This window comes from Equus przewalskii, chromosome X (genome assembly GCF_037783145.1).
Source record: "Equus przewalskii isolate Varuska chromosome X, EquPr2, whole genome shotgun sequence".
NCBI lineage: Eukaryota > Metazoa > Chordata > Mammalia > Perissodactyla > Equidae > Equus > Equus przewalskii.
In genome coordinates, this window is record NC_091863.1 from 86,114,073 (window position 1) to 86,132,639 (window position 18,567).

An 18,567-nucleotide genomic window follows, 5' to 3' on the forward strand; every position below is an offset into this window, starting at 1 on the left:
TATCGAACATATACAGAACACTCTACCCAACAAGGACAGAACGCACATTCTTATCAACTGCACATGGAACATTCTCCATAACAGACCATATGTCAGGCCACAAAAATATGTCTTCATAAATTTAAAAGACTGAGTTCTTAGAAAGTACATTTTCTGACCACAATGGAATGAAGCTAGAAAACTAGAAAACTCACAAATATGCAGAAATTTAAAAGCACACTCTTACAAACAATGGGTCAAAGAAGAAATCACAAGGAAAATTAGAAAACACCTTGAGGTGAGCAAAAATGAAAACAGAACATAACAAACTTGTGGGATGCAGTGAAAGCAGCGCTTAGAAGGAAATTTATAACAGTAAACACCTACATTAAAAAACGAAAAAAGATCTCAAATTAATAATCTAACTGTACATCTTAAGGAACTAGAAAAAGAAGAGTAAACTAATCCCAAAACTAGCAAATGGGAAAAAATAATAAAGATCAGAGTGGAGATAAATGAAATAGCAAATAGAAAAACAACAGAGAAAATATGTAGAGGATCTATATGCTGAAAACTATAATACCTCTCTCTATTCACCTTATACAAAACTTACCTCATAATGGATCATAGATCTTAACATAAAATGTAAAACTATAAGGGCTGACCCCATGGCCAAGTGGTTAAGTTCACGCACTCCGCTTTGGTGGCCCAGGGTTTCACTGGTTTGGATCCTGGGCGTGGAGAGGGCATTGCTCATCAGGCCATGCTGAGGCGGCATCCCACATAGCACAACCAGAAGGACCTACAACTAGAATATACAACTATGTACTGCGGGGCTATGGGGAGAGGAAGAAGAAAGAAGATTGGCAACAGATGTTAGCTCAGGCGCCAATCTTAAAAAAAAAGTAAAACTATAAAACTTGTAGAAGAAAATAGGAAAATACAGTAGGACTTCAAAACCTGGGGTTGGGCAAAGAGTTCTTAGACATGATAGCAAAAGTAAGATCTATAGGAGAAAATAATTGATACACTGGACGCCATCAAAATTAAAAACTTTTGCTCATAAAGAAAATTGACAAGCTAAATATTTGGAGAAAATATTTGCAAATCACACACGTGGCAAAGGAATTGTGTAGAGAATACATAAAAAATTGTCAAAACTCAATAAGAAGGAGATCAAGATTAGCATCAACATTAAGTCATGCAGATAGCATGTACCTTTGATGTGATGTGATGAAATGGCACTTTACCTCTGTGCTTTTCTTCCTCAAATTCCAGTCTAATCATGAGAAGAACATTGGAAAAAAATAAGTTGATGGACATTCTACAAAATACCTGAACAGTACTCCTCAAAATTTCGAAGGTCATTGAAAACAAGAAATGTCTAAGAAACTGTCACAGCCAAGAGAAACTTAAGGAGACATGATGACTAAACGTAAAGTGTATTCTGGATGCGATCCTGGAACAGCAAAAGAACATTAGATGAAAACTAAGGATATCTGAATAAAGTGTAGATTTAATACATCAACATTGGTTCATTAACTGTAGCAAGTGTACCAAACTAATGTAAGGTGTTAATAATAGGGAAAACTAGGCGTGCGGGTGGAGTATATGAGACCTCTCTGTACTATTTTTGCATTTTTTTTCTGTAAATCTAAATAAAGTCCTTTTTCCCTGGACTTTTCATCATTCACACTAGTCTCTATAGTCACCTCAGTTGCTCCAGGTTTCCTCTTCTTACTGACTTAGGACTCAAGCATTTTTCTTCTCACCTTTCCATATCATGTGCACCATGGGAAGGAGCAAAGAATCTGTCCTTATATGGAAAACTAGAGCTTTCGCTATATCCATCTCAGGATAGCTCCTGCCTTCACCAGTGTGAGGTGAGTCTTCATCTTCCTTTTCGTCGCTCCCTTTTTTGACTGTCTCCCATCCAAATACTAACCAGGCCCAACCCTGCTTAGCCTCCAAGATCAGATGAGATCGGGTGTGTTCAGGGTCGTATGGCCATAGACTTGACTGTCTTTAAACAGTTTCTCCAGCCTTAAACCCTAAGCAGATACCCTTGTTTCCTCACACCTTGCTATGTAGGAAGGAACAGTACAGTTGGCCCTCCCTGCCCATGGGCTTTGCAACCACAGATTCAAACAATCACAAATGGTTGCATTTGTACCGAACATGTACAGACTTTTTCTTATCATTCCTTAAACAATACACTATAAAAACTATTTACACAGCATTTACATTGTATTAGGTATAATAAACAATCTAGAGGTGATTTAAAGCACACAAAAGGATGAATGTAGGTTATATGCAAATACTATGCCATTTTAAATAAAGGACTTGAGCCATCCGTGGATTTTGGTATCCTGGGGGTCCTGGAACCAGTCCGCCATGGATACCAAAAGACAACTATATTCTGCACATCCCTGTGGCTCTCAGCACTCCTAAAGGCCAGCTCATGAGTCTTCAAACATTTGGTCTTTCTAACTGAAGCTTTACTTCCCTGGATAATATGCATTAAAGTTTTTGATCCTCTGTCTTCTCATTTCTACATCTGGTATATGCCACTCCTGCTGCATTTCAGTAGCATGTCCCAAGTTTATATGCTTCTTTCCTTGGTGCTGATACAGGACTCCCTGAGAATGTCCTCAGTTCTTCATCCTTTATGATCCACAAGAGGCTAAACTGCTTTCCGCATCAATTGTCCCAATAACAGGTCTAACTTTTCATGTGAAATGACTAGGCTTTGGGCTGTGCTGTAGAAGCATCTTCATACCCAAGGAATGCAGGCATAGCAAATAACACCTGTCCCTCCCTCTCTAGACACAGATTCAGTCTTTTTAAAAATTTAGAGTCCTAGAGAGGAGCCTTAAAAATTACTTGCCATGTGCTCCACTTACCCCTTTCCTTTTCTGATACTTCTCATGGCCTGTAGAATAATACCTTTAGGAAATGTTAGTAAGGCCACATTCACATAGTTTTCCCTCCTGAATAACTACCAGTCACTATATATTTTCTTACTAAATGAATTTGTGAGTTAATGGAAATATAGCTATTATATATTAAGTGAAAAATCAAGTTATGAGACATGCAAAAATTATCCTTCCTCTGTAAAAAAAAAATCATATATATTTAAATATGCCTAGACGCATAGAAGAAAAGTTTGGAATTGTACACAAAAAACTTTTTAATAATAGTTTACCTCTGGAGAATTTTTAAAAATTATTTACTTTTTACATTTATTATTTATTGTTTCCTTTCTTCCTGCCCTCGTTTCTTCCATTTCCTTTTTTTGTTCTTTATTCTCTCATTCATTTTCTTTTCCTTTCCACCATAATCGTGTACTACATTTTTAAATAAGGTTTTTTATTTTGGAATAATTTTAGATTTACAGAAAGTTTGCAAAGATAGTACATAGTTTCAGTTTCTTTTAATATTATCATCTTATATTACAGTGGCATATTTTTCAAAGCTAAGAAACCAACAACGGTACCTTACTAACTAAGCTTCAGACTTTAATCATATTTTACCATTTTTTCCATCAATTCCATTTTCATTTCCAGGATTTAATCCAATATACCACATTGCATTTATTTGTCATGTCTCCTCAGTCTGCTCTGGTCTGTGAGAGTTTCTTTCCTTTTTTTCGTTACCTTGACAGTTTTGAGTAGCCATAGTCAGGTATTTTGTAGAATGTCCCTCAATTTGTGTTTATCTGATTTTTTAAAAATCATGATTAGACTAGGGTTATGAGTTTTGGGAAAAAAATACCACAGAAGTGATGTGTCCTTTTTGCCTCACATCAGGAGTACATTGATAGCAACATGACTATCACTGCTGATGTTAACCTTGGTCACTTGGTTAAGGCAGTGTTTCCCAAGGTTCTCCACATTCAAGTTTACTATTTTTCCCTTTCCTTTTCCAGTATGTATTAGTTTTATAGTAAAACAACTAATAACATATTTTTAAAAGTAGAAAAAATTATGCCAAGGACCAAATGACTCCCTGCAGATTAGTGGCTTCCCAACCTGTCCAGAGCCTTTTCCAGGAGAGTCACACACTGAAAATGTTATTTCCCAGAGAACAGAGGAAAACGACTTACTGGAAACTTCTTTTTTATTTACTTTTCTGACAAAATTAAATTTCACTCATACCCTTTCTATGTTTTCCCCAGGAATATAGGACTTGCTTTGTTGAAGTAGTTGGAGTAGTAATGGAAAAAGAAGGTTTCCACTTTGCTTCACAGCAATCTAAAAACGGATGATTTGAACTTGATTCTTGGCAGTAGCGGAAGGTAGTTCCACGAGGATCCTAGACCACAGCTGTGCCGAATGCACCTTTGCACGGAGGGGACGGCACCCCAGAATGTTTTTCTTCACAACTGAAATGACACAGCAGGCCTCATTCTGGTGAAAGTTTAAATTTAAATGGTTAATCCTCTGTGGGGAAATCACCGTTTCCCTAAAGGGATAGAGAAGAGCGGCTTTGTTCCCCGGGTAGTTCAATCCTTTCATTTCAGTTAGGAAGAGAAATGATCTGGTTTTTTGCCAAAGAATATTGTATAGTGTTTAAAAGCATAAACTTGCTTTGGATCCATTATTTATGATGTGTGTAGGTCCCTTAACGTTTCTGAGACAGATTTCTCATCTGTAAAAATTTGGAATAATAAAAAATCGTATCTAGCTCATAGGATGAGGAATATTGTCTTTCTGTTGTATTGACACTTTTATTAGGGTTTATGAGAATTATACTAATTGTATTAATTTATTAAACCAATATTTATTGCTCACCTGCCACAGGCCAGGTTTTGTTCTAGGCTCTAGATGTATTGTAATGTACTCAGCTTTAGCAGCTGTGTGGCATTGAAATATCCAACTATTACTGTAGAACCGCCTGGATTTCCCTCCAATTCTGTAAATTGTTGCTTCATATATTTTGGAGCTCTGTCGTGAGATGTATATATGTTTATAATTTTCATATCTTGACAGATTTACCTTTTCATCAATATATAATGTCCTTCTTTGTATCTATAACAATTTTTTGACTTAAAGTCTATTTTGTCTGATATTAGCATAGCAGCTGAGCAGATGAGATATATAAGGACAATTCAGGAGAAACTGGAAGAAGTGGAGACAACGACTACAGAGAACTTCAAAAAATTTTGCTGTGAAAAATGAGAAATGAAGCAATTGCTTGATGGGAATGTGAGGTCACGGAAGTTTTTCTTTTCAAATAAACGGGACACACTAGAACATGTTTATATGCTGAGGGAATGATAGATTTGTGATGCAGAGAGCGAGTACAATTGCATATGTTAAGCCCTTGGCAAATCAGGGACTGGTATCCAAAGCACAAATGAAGGGGATGGCCTTTGATAGGAGCAAGGATACTTCACCCATTGTAACGATAATCTGACATTTATGGAGTTCTTACTATGGACCAGATACTATTCAAAACACATGTATTCATTTTAAAAGTGAAAAAAACTAAGGCATAGCAAGTTTAAATAGCTTACTCAAGGTTACACAGCTAGTAAATGGTAGAGTCAGAATTTGAACTCTGGGAGTATTGCATTAGATCCCACACCTTTAACCACTATGCTATACAGATGGTAGATTTGGTAATAGAAAGATAAGGAAGTTCTCATCTGACTGCTTTTCTCAACGAAATATGAAGCAAGGTCAACATCAACATCTATAGATTTATCTCATTCCTTATAATGCCAACATATTTCATCTCATGGTTGTGCTACAATTTCATTATTTAGTCTCCTATTGATGAACTTTTAAGTTGTTCCCAGGTTTTTCTATTACAATGTTGCCATGAATATTCATGTGTATATATCTTTGAGCATATGTATAAGTATTTCTGTATAACAGATTTCTAGATTTTCTAGATCTTCACAATTAAATTTTTAATAGATATTGCCAAATTGTCCTCTCAAAAGGTTATACTCATTTGTACTCCCATCCAAAGTGTATGAGTGTCCGTTTTCCATGTTTCCTTAGAAACATTTGGTGTTATCAATCTTTATAACATTTGACATTCTGACAGGTTATAAAAAGATAACACCTAGTTCCCAGATCTTGGTTTCTAAATACCGTTTTTCCAATAAAAGGTACTAGGGCTCCATGTAGAAATGGTTGATCCCAGCACTGGGGTAGGGAAAATACAATATGAATCTGGAACATCTTGTAGTGCCAGAAAATAAGGAAGTGGTCAAAAATTGAGGACATAGAAGCCCCCAATGACCAAAGCTGAAACAATTTGAGAAGCAAATTAATGACAGTATTAGGTTGTAAGTCATAGAATAAAGTAAACATCCATTAGTCTATGCTGATATAAATAAATGAGTAAATAAATGGGGGAGATGGGACATCTTCCCTACAGAATTTAAATTAATACATATAGAAGGAAAGAAAGAAACAGAAAATCACCATTAGGTAAACACCATAGTAGTAATTGTCACTATCAAGAACCATTGATGAATGAGTGGGTAAAAGTATGATGAGAAACAGGATATTTGAATGGTCTCACTGTATCTTCCTACAAGATACTCATTCATTATAAAGAGGAAAATAGTAACTTTACAGTGAAGAAGCATAGCAGACACCAACTTAACCAAGTGATCAAGGTTAACATCAGTAGTATTAAGACATATCATCAAGCATCTCCTGATACGATGCACTAAAAAGGGCACAACATCACTTCTGTGGTATTCTTACCAAAAATGTATAACCTCAATCTAATAAAGGGAAAACATTAAACCCCAATCAGGAACATTCTACAAAATAACCGGTACTCTTAAACATTGTCAAGTTCATCAAAGACAAAGACAGAGAACTGCTACAGATGGGAACAGAATAAAGATACATAAAACACAATGTGAGATCACAGATTTGATCTTGGATCATAAAAGGCCATTAGTGGGACAAAGGGTAAAAATCAAATGTCTGTAAATTTGTTAATAGTAATATATCAATATTATTTTCCTGGTTTTTATAATTGTACTATGGTTATGTAAGATGCTAACATTAGGTGAAGCTGAGTGAAGGATATATGGGAACTCTTACTATCTTTGTGACATTTTTATGAATCTAAAAAGTTTTTTTTTTTTTTTTTACAAAAGAGAGCTCATTGTCCTAATTTGTGTTACTACTCTAAATATTTTTCTTAGTTAATCATTTATATTTCAGTTTCTATAAATTTTCTTTTCATTTAACCACTTTCTTACCTGATTATTGACTTTTGTATATTAAGAAAATTATATACATTGTATGTTCAAGAAATTAACTCCTCATGTGTGACAAATTTTCCAGTTTGTCTTTTGATTGTTTTTTATGGTGGATTTGTGTGTGTATGTGTATAGAGATGTTTTTAACTGACAATTTCTGCTGGCATGTGGGCAGAAAATAAAGAACAGTAGCCAAGTGGCTTCAAGTCTTCAACAGTAATCAGAAGACCACAGAATAAGAACTTTTATGGCAATGACTTTGAGAAACTTTTTCTTTCCTGTTAAAAATTACATTTATTTAAACATTTACACACAGTAAAATCATCCTTTTTGGTGTACAATTCAGGGGGTTTGACAAATGCATACACTCATTTAACTATAATCAAGATGCAGAAAATTTCCATTTTTAAAACAAATTCCTTGTGCTGCCATTTTGTAATCAGTCTCCCATTTTTAACCCCTGACATCCACTGATTTCTTCTCTGATCCTACAATTTTGCCTTTTCCAGAATATCATATAAATGGAAACAAACAGTAAGTAGTCTTTTGAGTTTGGCTTCTTTTTATTAGCAAAATGCATTTGAGATTCATTCAACTTGTTGCATGTATCATAGTTTATCATTGTTTTTATTGCTGAGTAGGATTCCATTGTATGGATATACCACAGTTTGTTTATCTATGCACCAGTTGAGGGACATTCTCCATTTTTACTTTCTTCTGTTGTTAGTGGTCTGTAGGTCTAGTAAAGGGAAGAAGTGAGATTTTCCTCCCAATAGGGAGAAGTTCCTTCTGCCAAGTCCAGATTAGAAGTATGTCCCTGGGTAACATGTGCAAGAGATTATACCAGGATAACTTACTTCTTGGCCTTAAGCTATATTTAATAGTCACACCCACAGTCTTCTGCTCTACCAACTGAGCTATCGAAGGGCTCTCCCTTAAACTATGTTCAAAATTGGAGAGTTAATCCTAAGTGAGCAGTATATCAAAGGAATAAAAGTTTGTCCTGAGTACAGTTAGATGATAACCTCAGAGAAGGCTTGATAAATATTCTGGAAGTCAAGTCATTGGCAGAGTATTTAAAAACAATTTTATTTAAAAAATACTGAAAAAAGTAAAAATTACTCCAAATCACACCACTTTAAAAATTTTATAAAGCAAAAGTCCCCTTTCAGCCTATCCAATCTCACCTCTAAAAGGTTTACAATTTGGTATGTATATTTCCTAGGTTTTTCCTAAATTTATTCAGAAATGTCTCTATACACATATACCATACATATACAAATGCTTTTGTTTACAGAATGAATTCACATTATGCATATTTCTTCCTTTTTAACTTAATACAAAATCCTGGACACCATATAGGTCAGAATGTATTCATAGATGTGTCCTATTATGTTAATGGCTATATAGTATGATACTAAATGGATGTGCCCTAATTTATTTATTCATTCTCCTACTGACAGACATTTGGGTTGTATCTGATTGCTTTGTGATTTTATTGAGATATAACTCACATACCATAGAATTTACCCATTTAAAGTGTACAATTCATGGTTTGCCGTGTATTCACAGAGTTATACAAACACCACCATCAATTTTAGAACATTTTCATCAACCTCTAAAGAAACCTCATTAATTTCAGCTATCACTCAAAGCCTAAGCAACCACTAATCCACTTTCTGTGTCTATATATTTGTTAATGCCAGACATTTCATATAAGTGGAATCACATAATATATAGTCTTTTGTGACTGGCTTCTTTCATTTAGCTTATTTTCAGGGTTCTTCCATATTGTAGCATACATCATAAGTATTCCCTCCTCTTCTACTTTTTGGAAAAGTTTGTGAAGAATTTGTATTAATTCTTCCGTAATGTTTGCTAGAATTCATTTGAGAAGCTATTTGAAACCGGGATTTTCTTTGTGGATTTTTAAAAAAATTACTAATTAACTTCTTAGAGGTCTTTTCAGATTTTCCTTGTTTTTTGTTGCTGTTGGTTTCAGTAGCTTGTGTATTTCTAGGAATTTGTCCATTTCACCTGAGTTATCTAATTTATTGGCATACAATTGTTCATAGTCTTCCTTCATAATCCTTTTCATTTAAGGTTGGTAATAATGTTCCCTCCTTCATTTCTGATTATAGTAATTTGAGTCTTCTTTTTCCTGGTCAACCTAGCAGAAGGTTTGTCATTTTTGTTGATCTTCCTATAGAACCAACTTTTGGTTTTATAGACTTTCTCTACTGTTTTTCTATTCTCTATGCCATTTATTTATCTTTTTTATTTCCTTCCTTTTGCTTACTCTAGGTTGTTTGCTCCTCTTTTTCCAGTGTCTTAAGGTATAAAGTGAGGTTACTGATATGTGATTGTTCTTCTTTTTAAATATAGGTATTTGTACTTATAAATTTCTCTCTAAGCACAGCTTTAGGTGCATCCTGTAAGTTTTGGTATATTGTGTCTTCATTTTCATTCATCTCAAAAGATTTCCTAATTTTCCTTGTGATTTCTTCTCTGACTCATTGGTCATTTAAAACTGTGCCTAATACATATTTGTGAGTTTCCCAACTTTCTGTTATTGATTTCTAACTTTATCCCATCTGGTCAGAGAACATACTTTGCATTTTCGTCCATTTAAATTTATTGAGGTTTGTTTTATGGTCTATGATATGGTCTATCCTGTAGATATTTCATGTGCACTTGAGAGTGTATATTCTTCTCTCGTTAGGTGAAGTGTTCTCTAGATCTTTTTAAGGCTTAGTTAACATATCATGTTGTTCAAGTCTTTTATTTCCTTGTTTATCTTCTGTCTACTTGTTCTATTATTGAAATAGAGCACTGAATTCCCCAACTCTTATTGTAGACTTGTATAATTCTCTCTTCATTTAGTTCAGTTTTTGATTCATGTATTTAGGTGCTCTGTTGTTAGGTGCATATATGCTTATAATTGTTATATCTTTCTGATGGATTGACTCTTACCACTATAAGATGTCACTATCTCTAGTGACATTTTCTGTTTTAAAGTCTATTTTGCCTGAAATTAGTATAGCCATTCCAGTTTTCTTATAGTTTCCATTTGTCCAATATTTTTTCTATCCTTTATCTTCAATCTGTCTGTATCTTTGAATCTAAAGTGTGACTCCAATAAATAGCCGGGGGTAAATCTTGTTTGTTTCTCCAGCCTAACAATCTTTCCTTTTTGATTGGATTGTTTAATCCATTCATATTTATTGTTATTGTTAACATAGGTGGACTTACAATTCCTCTTTTATTGTTTTCTTTGTCTCAAGTTTTTTTGTTTCGTTTTTGTTTCTTTATTCCCCCTTTTGCTTTCTTTTGCACTGAATATTCTCTAATGTAACATTTAAATTTCTATAATAATATTTTCACTATATATTTTCAGTTATTCCGTTAGTGGTTGCTCTACCATACACATCTTAACTGAAATGGCTTCAGATATATACTAATTAAATTCCAATGAGATATAAAAAACTTATTCCTATAAAAACCTATTCCTTTTCTCACTTTTTTATGGTAGTATTGCTATACATATTTCTACATGCTATAAACCCAACAATACTTTGTGATAATTATTACTTAATATAATTTTATGTCTTTTAAAGAAGCTGAGAGAAGTAAAAAAGAGCAAGTATATATTGATAGCTTTTTATATCAATCCTATTTCCTATTTCTTGCTTTCTTCACTTGTTCCTATGGATTTGAGTTACCATCTGGAGTCATTTCTTTAGTCCAATACAGCTTTGCTTCCACTCACCTCCTTTGTCCTGTTATTGGCAAATATATTACAGTTTTACATGTTATAGGCCCCACAATGCAAATATATACATATTGTTTCATAAAACTGCCTTTTAAATCAATTAACAGAAGAAAGGAAAAACGCATTTAGACTGTCTTTTATAATTACATAATTACTTTTACTCATGCTATTTTTTTTGTATGTATAGATTCAAATTACTGTCTGAGGTCACTTTCTTTCCACTTGAAGAACTTCCTTTAATATTTCCTGTAGTTAGGTCTGCCAGCAACAAATTCTCCATTTTTGAATATGTGGGGATGTCTTTATTTCATCTTTATTTTTGAAAAACAGCTTTATTGGATATAGGATTCTCTACTGACAGTTTTTTCCTCTGAGCACTTTGAATATATTATCCCACTGCCACCTCCATTTTTTCTGATGAACAGTCAGCTGTTAATCTTATTGGGGTTCCCTTGTAAGTTATACTTCATTTTTCTCATGTTGCTTTAAAGAGTTTGTCTTTGGGTTTTAGCATTTTATTATGATGTGTCTATGGGTTTCTTCTTGTTTATCCTACTTGGGGTTCACTGAGATTTGTGGATGTGTAAGTAATGTTTCTCATCAAATTTGGGACGTTTACAGCCATTATTAATTGAAATATTTTTTCTGCTTCTTTCTCATCTCTTTTTCTGGTACTCCTAAGTATGTTGGAGTACATAATGGTCCTATATGCTGTTCAATTTCTTTTTCTTTCTGTTCTTCAGCCCAGATAATATCATCTCATTTAATCCTTACAACCCAATGAGGTAAGTAGTATTATCATCCTCATTTTATAGATGAGAAAACTGAGGCTCAGATTAAGTGAGTTGCGAAGGTCACAGAGCAGTTAAGTGAGGCTATGAAGTTCAAACACAGGTCTGACTCCAAAGTTTGTACTACTTCCTCTGTACCATATCATGTTCTATGTCCAGCAAGTATAAACAAACAACTGTGGGATCTGGGGCTGGCTGACTCTCTTCTAGAGAACTTTCTTCCCACTCTCCTTTAGTATTCTTTGCTAGTATGCTCTTCTTCTAAAATTCATCTACCTAATACCTAACACATATTAGACATTTACTCAATGTTTATTGCTTTGAATTCAATGATTACTCAATGGTAGCTAGCTTAAATGACCATGAGAACATCAATATTTTAATCTAAATGCTTTCATTAGAAAAATATATAGTTTTCTGAAGACACCGATAACTTAATGGGGAAGCATTCATTAAATAAGTGGACTGACTTATGAAACTATCTACTGTTACTGTTGATAGTTCTCATTTAACAGTATTTGTTGATGTTTAGGCCTGGGGTCCTGGTCATTTATTGACTAGGTGAATAAAATTAGGGACAAATGGGCTCTAGTAAATAAACATTTCAACATTTAATTCACTATTTAGTTCTGTATATAGGAGGCAGTCTTGGAAAGAATGTTATCTCTAGGGACAAATATTTAAGACCCCAGATAAATTATAAAGATTAAAAAAATCCTTGGAAATAATCCTTTGTAATTTATCCTGAGAAAATGATACTCTTTTTACCCTACCCTTCATACTCAGCATACTGTCTGTCATATATAGTCTTTGATTACAGAAAATGTTTTCTACCTATTCTTTCCAAAATCTGAATAGGATTATCTAAATTAGGTTCTTCTCTCCCTTAGTTAGTTTTTCTTCTTCGATTCCAAACAAGTTGCTACCTATACACAAATCCTAGATCCAAGATTCTGATGCAAGAAAGACCTCTTGAGACTCACAATCTATATATCTTCTAGCTACCACTGATTTCTGTACTTTTATCTGTAGCAGATGGTATGACAGAAGCAGCCTGGAGATTTGACCGTTGCTTTTTGTTCTTTCCAAATTCTATCACCAATATTTTCCCACGCAGTTTATATCCATTTACTAGATGCAATGCTTGCCATGCTATCTCCTTATCTAAAAGAGAAAGATAAAACATCAATTTACATAGGGCTTAATAATTCAATTCTATTCCAAGTCTAGCTTATGTTGTTTTGCCTTGGAATTAAATGTAAGTTATAAGGCCACATAGTTATTTGATTTTATTATCTTTTCCATAATCTCAAATTTATACAACTCAGCAAGATTAAACTAATGGCTAAGAATAATGACAATCTTTAAATGGATATTTGAGAGTGTCTCCTAATTCAAATATATAGGTAAAGAAACAAGGATATAGACAGTGTGCTAAAGAGGGCTAAGCTATAACTAACAATACATGAGCCTCTATCTTAGATAACAAATTATAGGTATTGTAAGAATGAAATCATTTTCAAAATGGGCAACACAAAAAAAGGAAGTTATCATGGTATTGAAGACATTTTCCTACTTTTTTCTTTTGATAGGAGAGTCATTGTGGGAGTCCTGATTGGGATAAATAAGTTTAAGAATTCTTGTGGGCATACGGAAGTTTGAGGCGTGAGAGTATATACTGTATAGCAGGAGCATTCAACTTATGGGTCTCAGAGCCTGAATGTGGGAAGTTAGGAAGGAGTGGAATTATTGCCCAGAGTCTGTGAAATTATAAGCAGACAAGCAATGTCTTTAAACTGAATCAATTTATGCCTCACATATGTGTGTACCACAAATTTTCAAATGTAGATAGCTGCTGTTATGATCAGTAAAACAACTATCCATTTAAAAGTACTTAGTTTATAAAGCCTTTTCATTACATATTTTTAAATTAATGGATCATATTAGATGAAGGTCCTTAAAATATGTTTTAAGTTTAAAAAGGGTCTTTACACTTAAAAAGACTGGAAACCACTAGTGTAGAGAATCCACAAACCTTCAATAGGATAGGAAAGATGGCACAAGACTGTATAAAAAGAGTGGAGGAGAGTTTGGTACTGCTCATATGTAAAAGCACTTGCCTATACATACATTACTAGGCTGTTTATAAATGATGATAGTGTAGGGATAATTAATGGTACAGCTCCTACCCAGCCTTCACCAAAACAGAGTAGTCTGGTCTGTCATAGAAACTGAAATTCCTATATTATTCCTCCCTTTGGATTAGGATACTGAAGTCAATTATTAAGATGCAAAAAATAGTTAAAAGAATATATTATCATTCACTAGTTACATATGAATTACTAGTGAATTAGTGTATTAGCTTGGAGTCTCTTAGTCCTAAAGGAGTAGGGCATAAGGCAAGTACAAGTGTTCTAATCAGAATACCAATACATTACTAAATAATATAATTATAACTTGGACTAGAAATACCATTATCAGCAAAGGGCAAGTAAATTTTGATAAAGTGAGAAGGAAGTGCTATGATTGGGGATAATTGAGGACGATGGGGTAAGGTGGTCATGCACAGTCAATGGAGGAGAGGAAGCACAGAAGAGAGGATAGAGGAACATTGAAAACATAGTTTCCTTACTTCTCTTCCCTTATTTCCATATGCTTGTTCAAGCACATGCTTCTCATGTGCTATGGAGAAATCAAAGGGCTATATCTAAAGTAGAGAGGGTATAAGTAGTCTCTAATGAACTAATTTTGCAACTAAGTAATTATCCAGGAGAAGCTACTTACTGGGGAAGGTGATAAAAGCTTGCCCCCTCATTCGTCCAGTCATCATTCGGAATTGAATTGGAGGTCCTTTTTTCTCCTGGAACCGAGCGAACAATGAGACAAGATCTCTTTCGGTCACTCGAGGGCTAAGGTTCTTCAGGTATAACACCTAATATAAACCGAGGATCAACAGAAATATCACATGAGGGAGGTAAGGCAACTATTGCATGGTGGTTAGAATTAGTTGGTTTCAGATAAAGATGGTAGATTGAATACATGCATCTAATTCACTCCCTCCAGAAAACTCTCTAAAACCATAGGGATTTTTTTTTTTTAAACACAAATCTACAAGGTCAGGAAGAGCAACAAAAGGAGATAATAGCAACATTATTCTGGAGGCTGGAAAATAATTGGATGAATGTATTTAAGAAAGTTGAATCTTAAACGAGCAGTGGGGAAAGACAGAAACCAACCCAATGTACACCCAAGAATCTTCAACTAGTTCAATAACTGATAGCTTCAAGTACCTCAGGAAATGGATGTAAAAGGATGGGGTTTAGATAAAGTGGGTAGGTTGCAACCTGTTTAAACACCAACTAGATCTTTAAATATCCTCCCCTATAATATGCTACTGTGTAAAGGGCAGACCCAATCCTGGTGAATGCTGGAGGTTCATTCTCTGAACATGAGGGATGCCAGACATAGTTGAGAGTGTGAATTCTGTTTCTGAAAGCAAGGAGAATAAGAGAAATAATGCATACTGAATGCTGAGAAATGCCCAGACGTTTCCCCCCATTTAGCTCCTATAATGCTGGTAGTATCCCCTCCGAAGCAAGAGTTTGGAAGAGTCTCCTCTGAGGAATTTGATTATCCCCAAGAGGAAATACCTAAAAACACTGATTTGAGATGGGGAATTTCTCCAACAAAAGGACCAGCCAGATGACTTTAAAGTGAAACTCAAATTCAACAAAGACCACTCATGTGGCTCAGAGTTTCCAATCCGTTTTTTGACCTCTAATCATAAATATGAGTACAATTATCAGGCATCTGAGGAAAGCCTCTAATGTGAAAGACAGAACAGAACAAACAGAAAAGAAAGCAAATGGGAAAAAGCAGAAACCATGCAAAGAAAAAAAAAAACTACACAAACTATCACTAACATCCTCAGAAAAATAAGAGACAATACTCTAGCTATTAGAAAAGGGATGCTATAGAAAAAGAACATTCAAGAAAAAAATTAGAGCTATTAAATGTGATTAAACTTAAGTTGTTATTGGCTTAAAATAGATTTTTATAAATACAAGATGTTTTAAGTAAGCCCCATTGTAACGTAAAGAAAATACCTATAGAAGATACACAAAAGAAAATGAGAAAGGAAAAAGTATGTCACTACAAAAAATCAATGAAACATAAAGGAAGATATTAAGAGAGGAAGAGAGGAGCAAAAGAGCTACAAAACAGAAAAAAATTAATAAATGGCAACAGTAAGTACTTCCCTAATTTACATGTAAATGGACTGAACTCCCTAATCAAAGACATAGACATAGAGTAGCTGAATGAATAAAAAACAAGATCCAACTATATGCTGCCTACAAGAAATTGACCTTAGATTTAAAGCCACATGTAGGCTGAAAATGAAAAAAATAGAAGAAGATTTTTTTGCAAATGGTAACCAAAAGAGAGCAGGGGTGGCCATGCTTCTATCAGACATAATAGACTTTAAGACAAAACCCGTTACAAGAAGCAAAAAATAACATTATATAATGATAAAGAGGTCAATTCACCAGGAAGATATAACAACTATACATATATATGCACTCAACATCATAGCATCTAAATATATAAGTAAACATTGAGAGACCCGAAGGGAGAAATAAAGCAACACAATAATACTAGGAGAGTTCAATACCTCACTTCCAATAGCAGAAGGAAAATTAGAAAATTCACAAATACGTGGAAATTAAACAACATACTCTTGAACAACTAATGGATCAAAGAAGAAATCAAAAGGGAAATTAGAAAATATCTTGAGAGGAACAAAAATGAAACAAAAAAATACCCAAATTTATGGGATATACTAAGAGGGAAGTTTATAGTGTTAAATGCCTACCTTAAAAAAGAAGAAAGATTTCAAATAAATAACTCTACACATCAAGGAACTAGACAAAGAAGAAGAAACTAACCCCAAAGTTAGCAAAAGAAAAGAAATAACAAAGATTAGAGCAGAAATAAACAAAAAAACAGAGTAGAAAAACAACAGAAAAAATTAAACTAAACCAAGAGCTGCTTTTTTTGTAAAGATCAACAAAATTGACTACCTTTAGCTAGACTAAGAAAAAAAGAGGACTCAAATAAAATCAGAAATGAAAGAGGAGATATTGCAACTGATGACACAGAAATAAAAAGGATTATAAGAGACTACTATGAACAATTATATGCCAACAAATTGGAAAACATAGAAGAAAAGGACAAATTCTTAGACAAGTACAAACTACCAAGACTAAATTATGAAGAAACAGAGAATCTGTTCAGGTTTATAACTAGTAATGAGAATGAATCAGTAATGAAAAACTTCCCAACAAAGAAAAGCCCAAGACCAGATGACTTCACTGGTGAATTCTACCAAACATTTAAAGAAGAATTAATGCCAATCCTTCTCAAACTCTTCCAAAAAAGTGCAGAAGAGAAAACACTCCCAGTTGAATTTTATCAGGCTGGCATCACCCTAATACTAAAAGCAGAAAAAGACATTGTAAGGAAAGAAGACTACAGGCCAATATCCCTGATGAATACAGATGCACAAATCCTCAACTGAAAACTAGTAAACTGAATTTAAAAGCACATTAAAAGGATTGTACACCATGACCAAGTGGGATTTATCCCTGGGATGCAAAGATGGTTAAACACATGAAAATCAGTCAGTGTGATATACCACATTAACAGACTGAAGGATAAAAATTACATGATAATCTCAATAGATGCAGGAAAAAGCATATGACAAAATCCAACACGTTCTCATGATAAAAATGTTCCAACAAACAAAGAATAGAAGGAATTTACCTCAATATAACAAAGGCCATATATTAAAAGTCCACAGCTAACCTCATACTCAGTGAAAAACTGAAAGTTTTTCCTACAAGATCAAGAACAAGGCAAGGATGCCTGCTCTTATCACTTCTATTCAATATAGAACTGGAAGTCCTAGCCAGAGTAATTAGACAAGAAACAAGAAATAAAAGGCATCCAAACTGGAAAGGAAGAAGTAAAATTATCTGTTTGTATATGACATGATCCTATGTGTAGAAAACCTTAAAGACCTCACTATGAAACTGTTAAAACTAATAAACAAATTCAGTAAAGTTGCAGGATACAAAATCAACATACAAAAATTAGTAACATTTCTTTACACTAACAATGAACTGTCTGAAAAGGAAATCAAGAAAACAATCTGATTTACAATTGCATCAAAAAGAATGAAATACTGACAGTGACGTCAGCATTATGGCAGAGTGAGTTGTTCCCTTTGTCTCTCTCTTCTAAGTTACAATTGAGTGGATATTCACTAATCAACAGAGGACTCCCTACACAGCACAACAGGATACCTGAGAGATCCACACAGCTATACATCTGAAAGTGGGTGGACTGGACCCTTGGGAAGTAGTAGAACTAAGGGAGCGCTGCCCACCCCCAGCAAGAGTGGTCCAGGTCACAGATCTTCATACAGTGGCCGCCAAAACTGTGAGTGGAGGCAGGGGCAGCCTGGCTTGAACATGAACACTTTCGGAGTGGTAGCCTAGCCCACGGGTACGGGCACCTACTGCAATGGCCGTGCCTGTGCGAACACTCCCCATCGAGTGACAGCAGCTCAACCTGCATGAACGCAGAGCAGCCCTACTGGCACAGCTATGAGCAGACGGGGTGGGAAGAGGAAACAGCCCCTACCCCGACCCCAGCAGTAGCAGGTGGAATCTGTGACCAGATACTAACACAAATGCACTGGCAAAGGATCAATTCATCAAACATCA

At 34.5% G+C, this 18,567-nt stretch overlaps 1 protein-coding gene across 4 annotated transcripts in view; it reads right to left on the minus strand.

Moving 5' to 3' along the window:
- Nucleotides 1-9,138: 9,138 nt before the first annotated feature.
- Nucleotides 9,139-18,567, minus strand: part of RBM41 (RNA binding motif protein 41) — a 62,376-nt gene continuing 52,947 nt past the window's right edge. For 2 of the 4 annotated variants that reach the window (XM_070605163.1, XM_070605160.1), the window contains 2 exons: nucleotides 14,564-14,711; nucleotides 9,139-12,943 (listed from right to left, as the gene is read on the minus strand). In XM_070605163.1, the coding sequence (XP_070461264.1) occupies nucleotides 12,777-12,943; nucleotides 14,564-14,711 (315 nt within the window). In that variant the 3' untranslated portion in view covers nucleotides 9,139-12,776. The remainder of the gene's footprint in view (nucleotides 12,944-14,563; nucleotides 14,712-18,567) is intronic. The other 2 variants (XM_070605162.1, XM_070605161.1) reach the window with 1 other exon arrangement.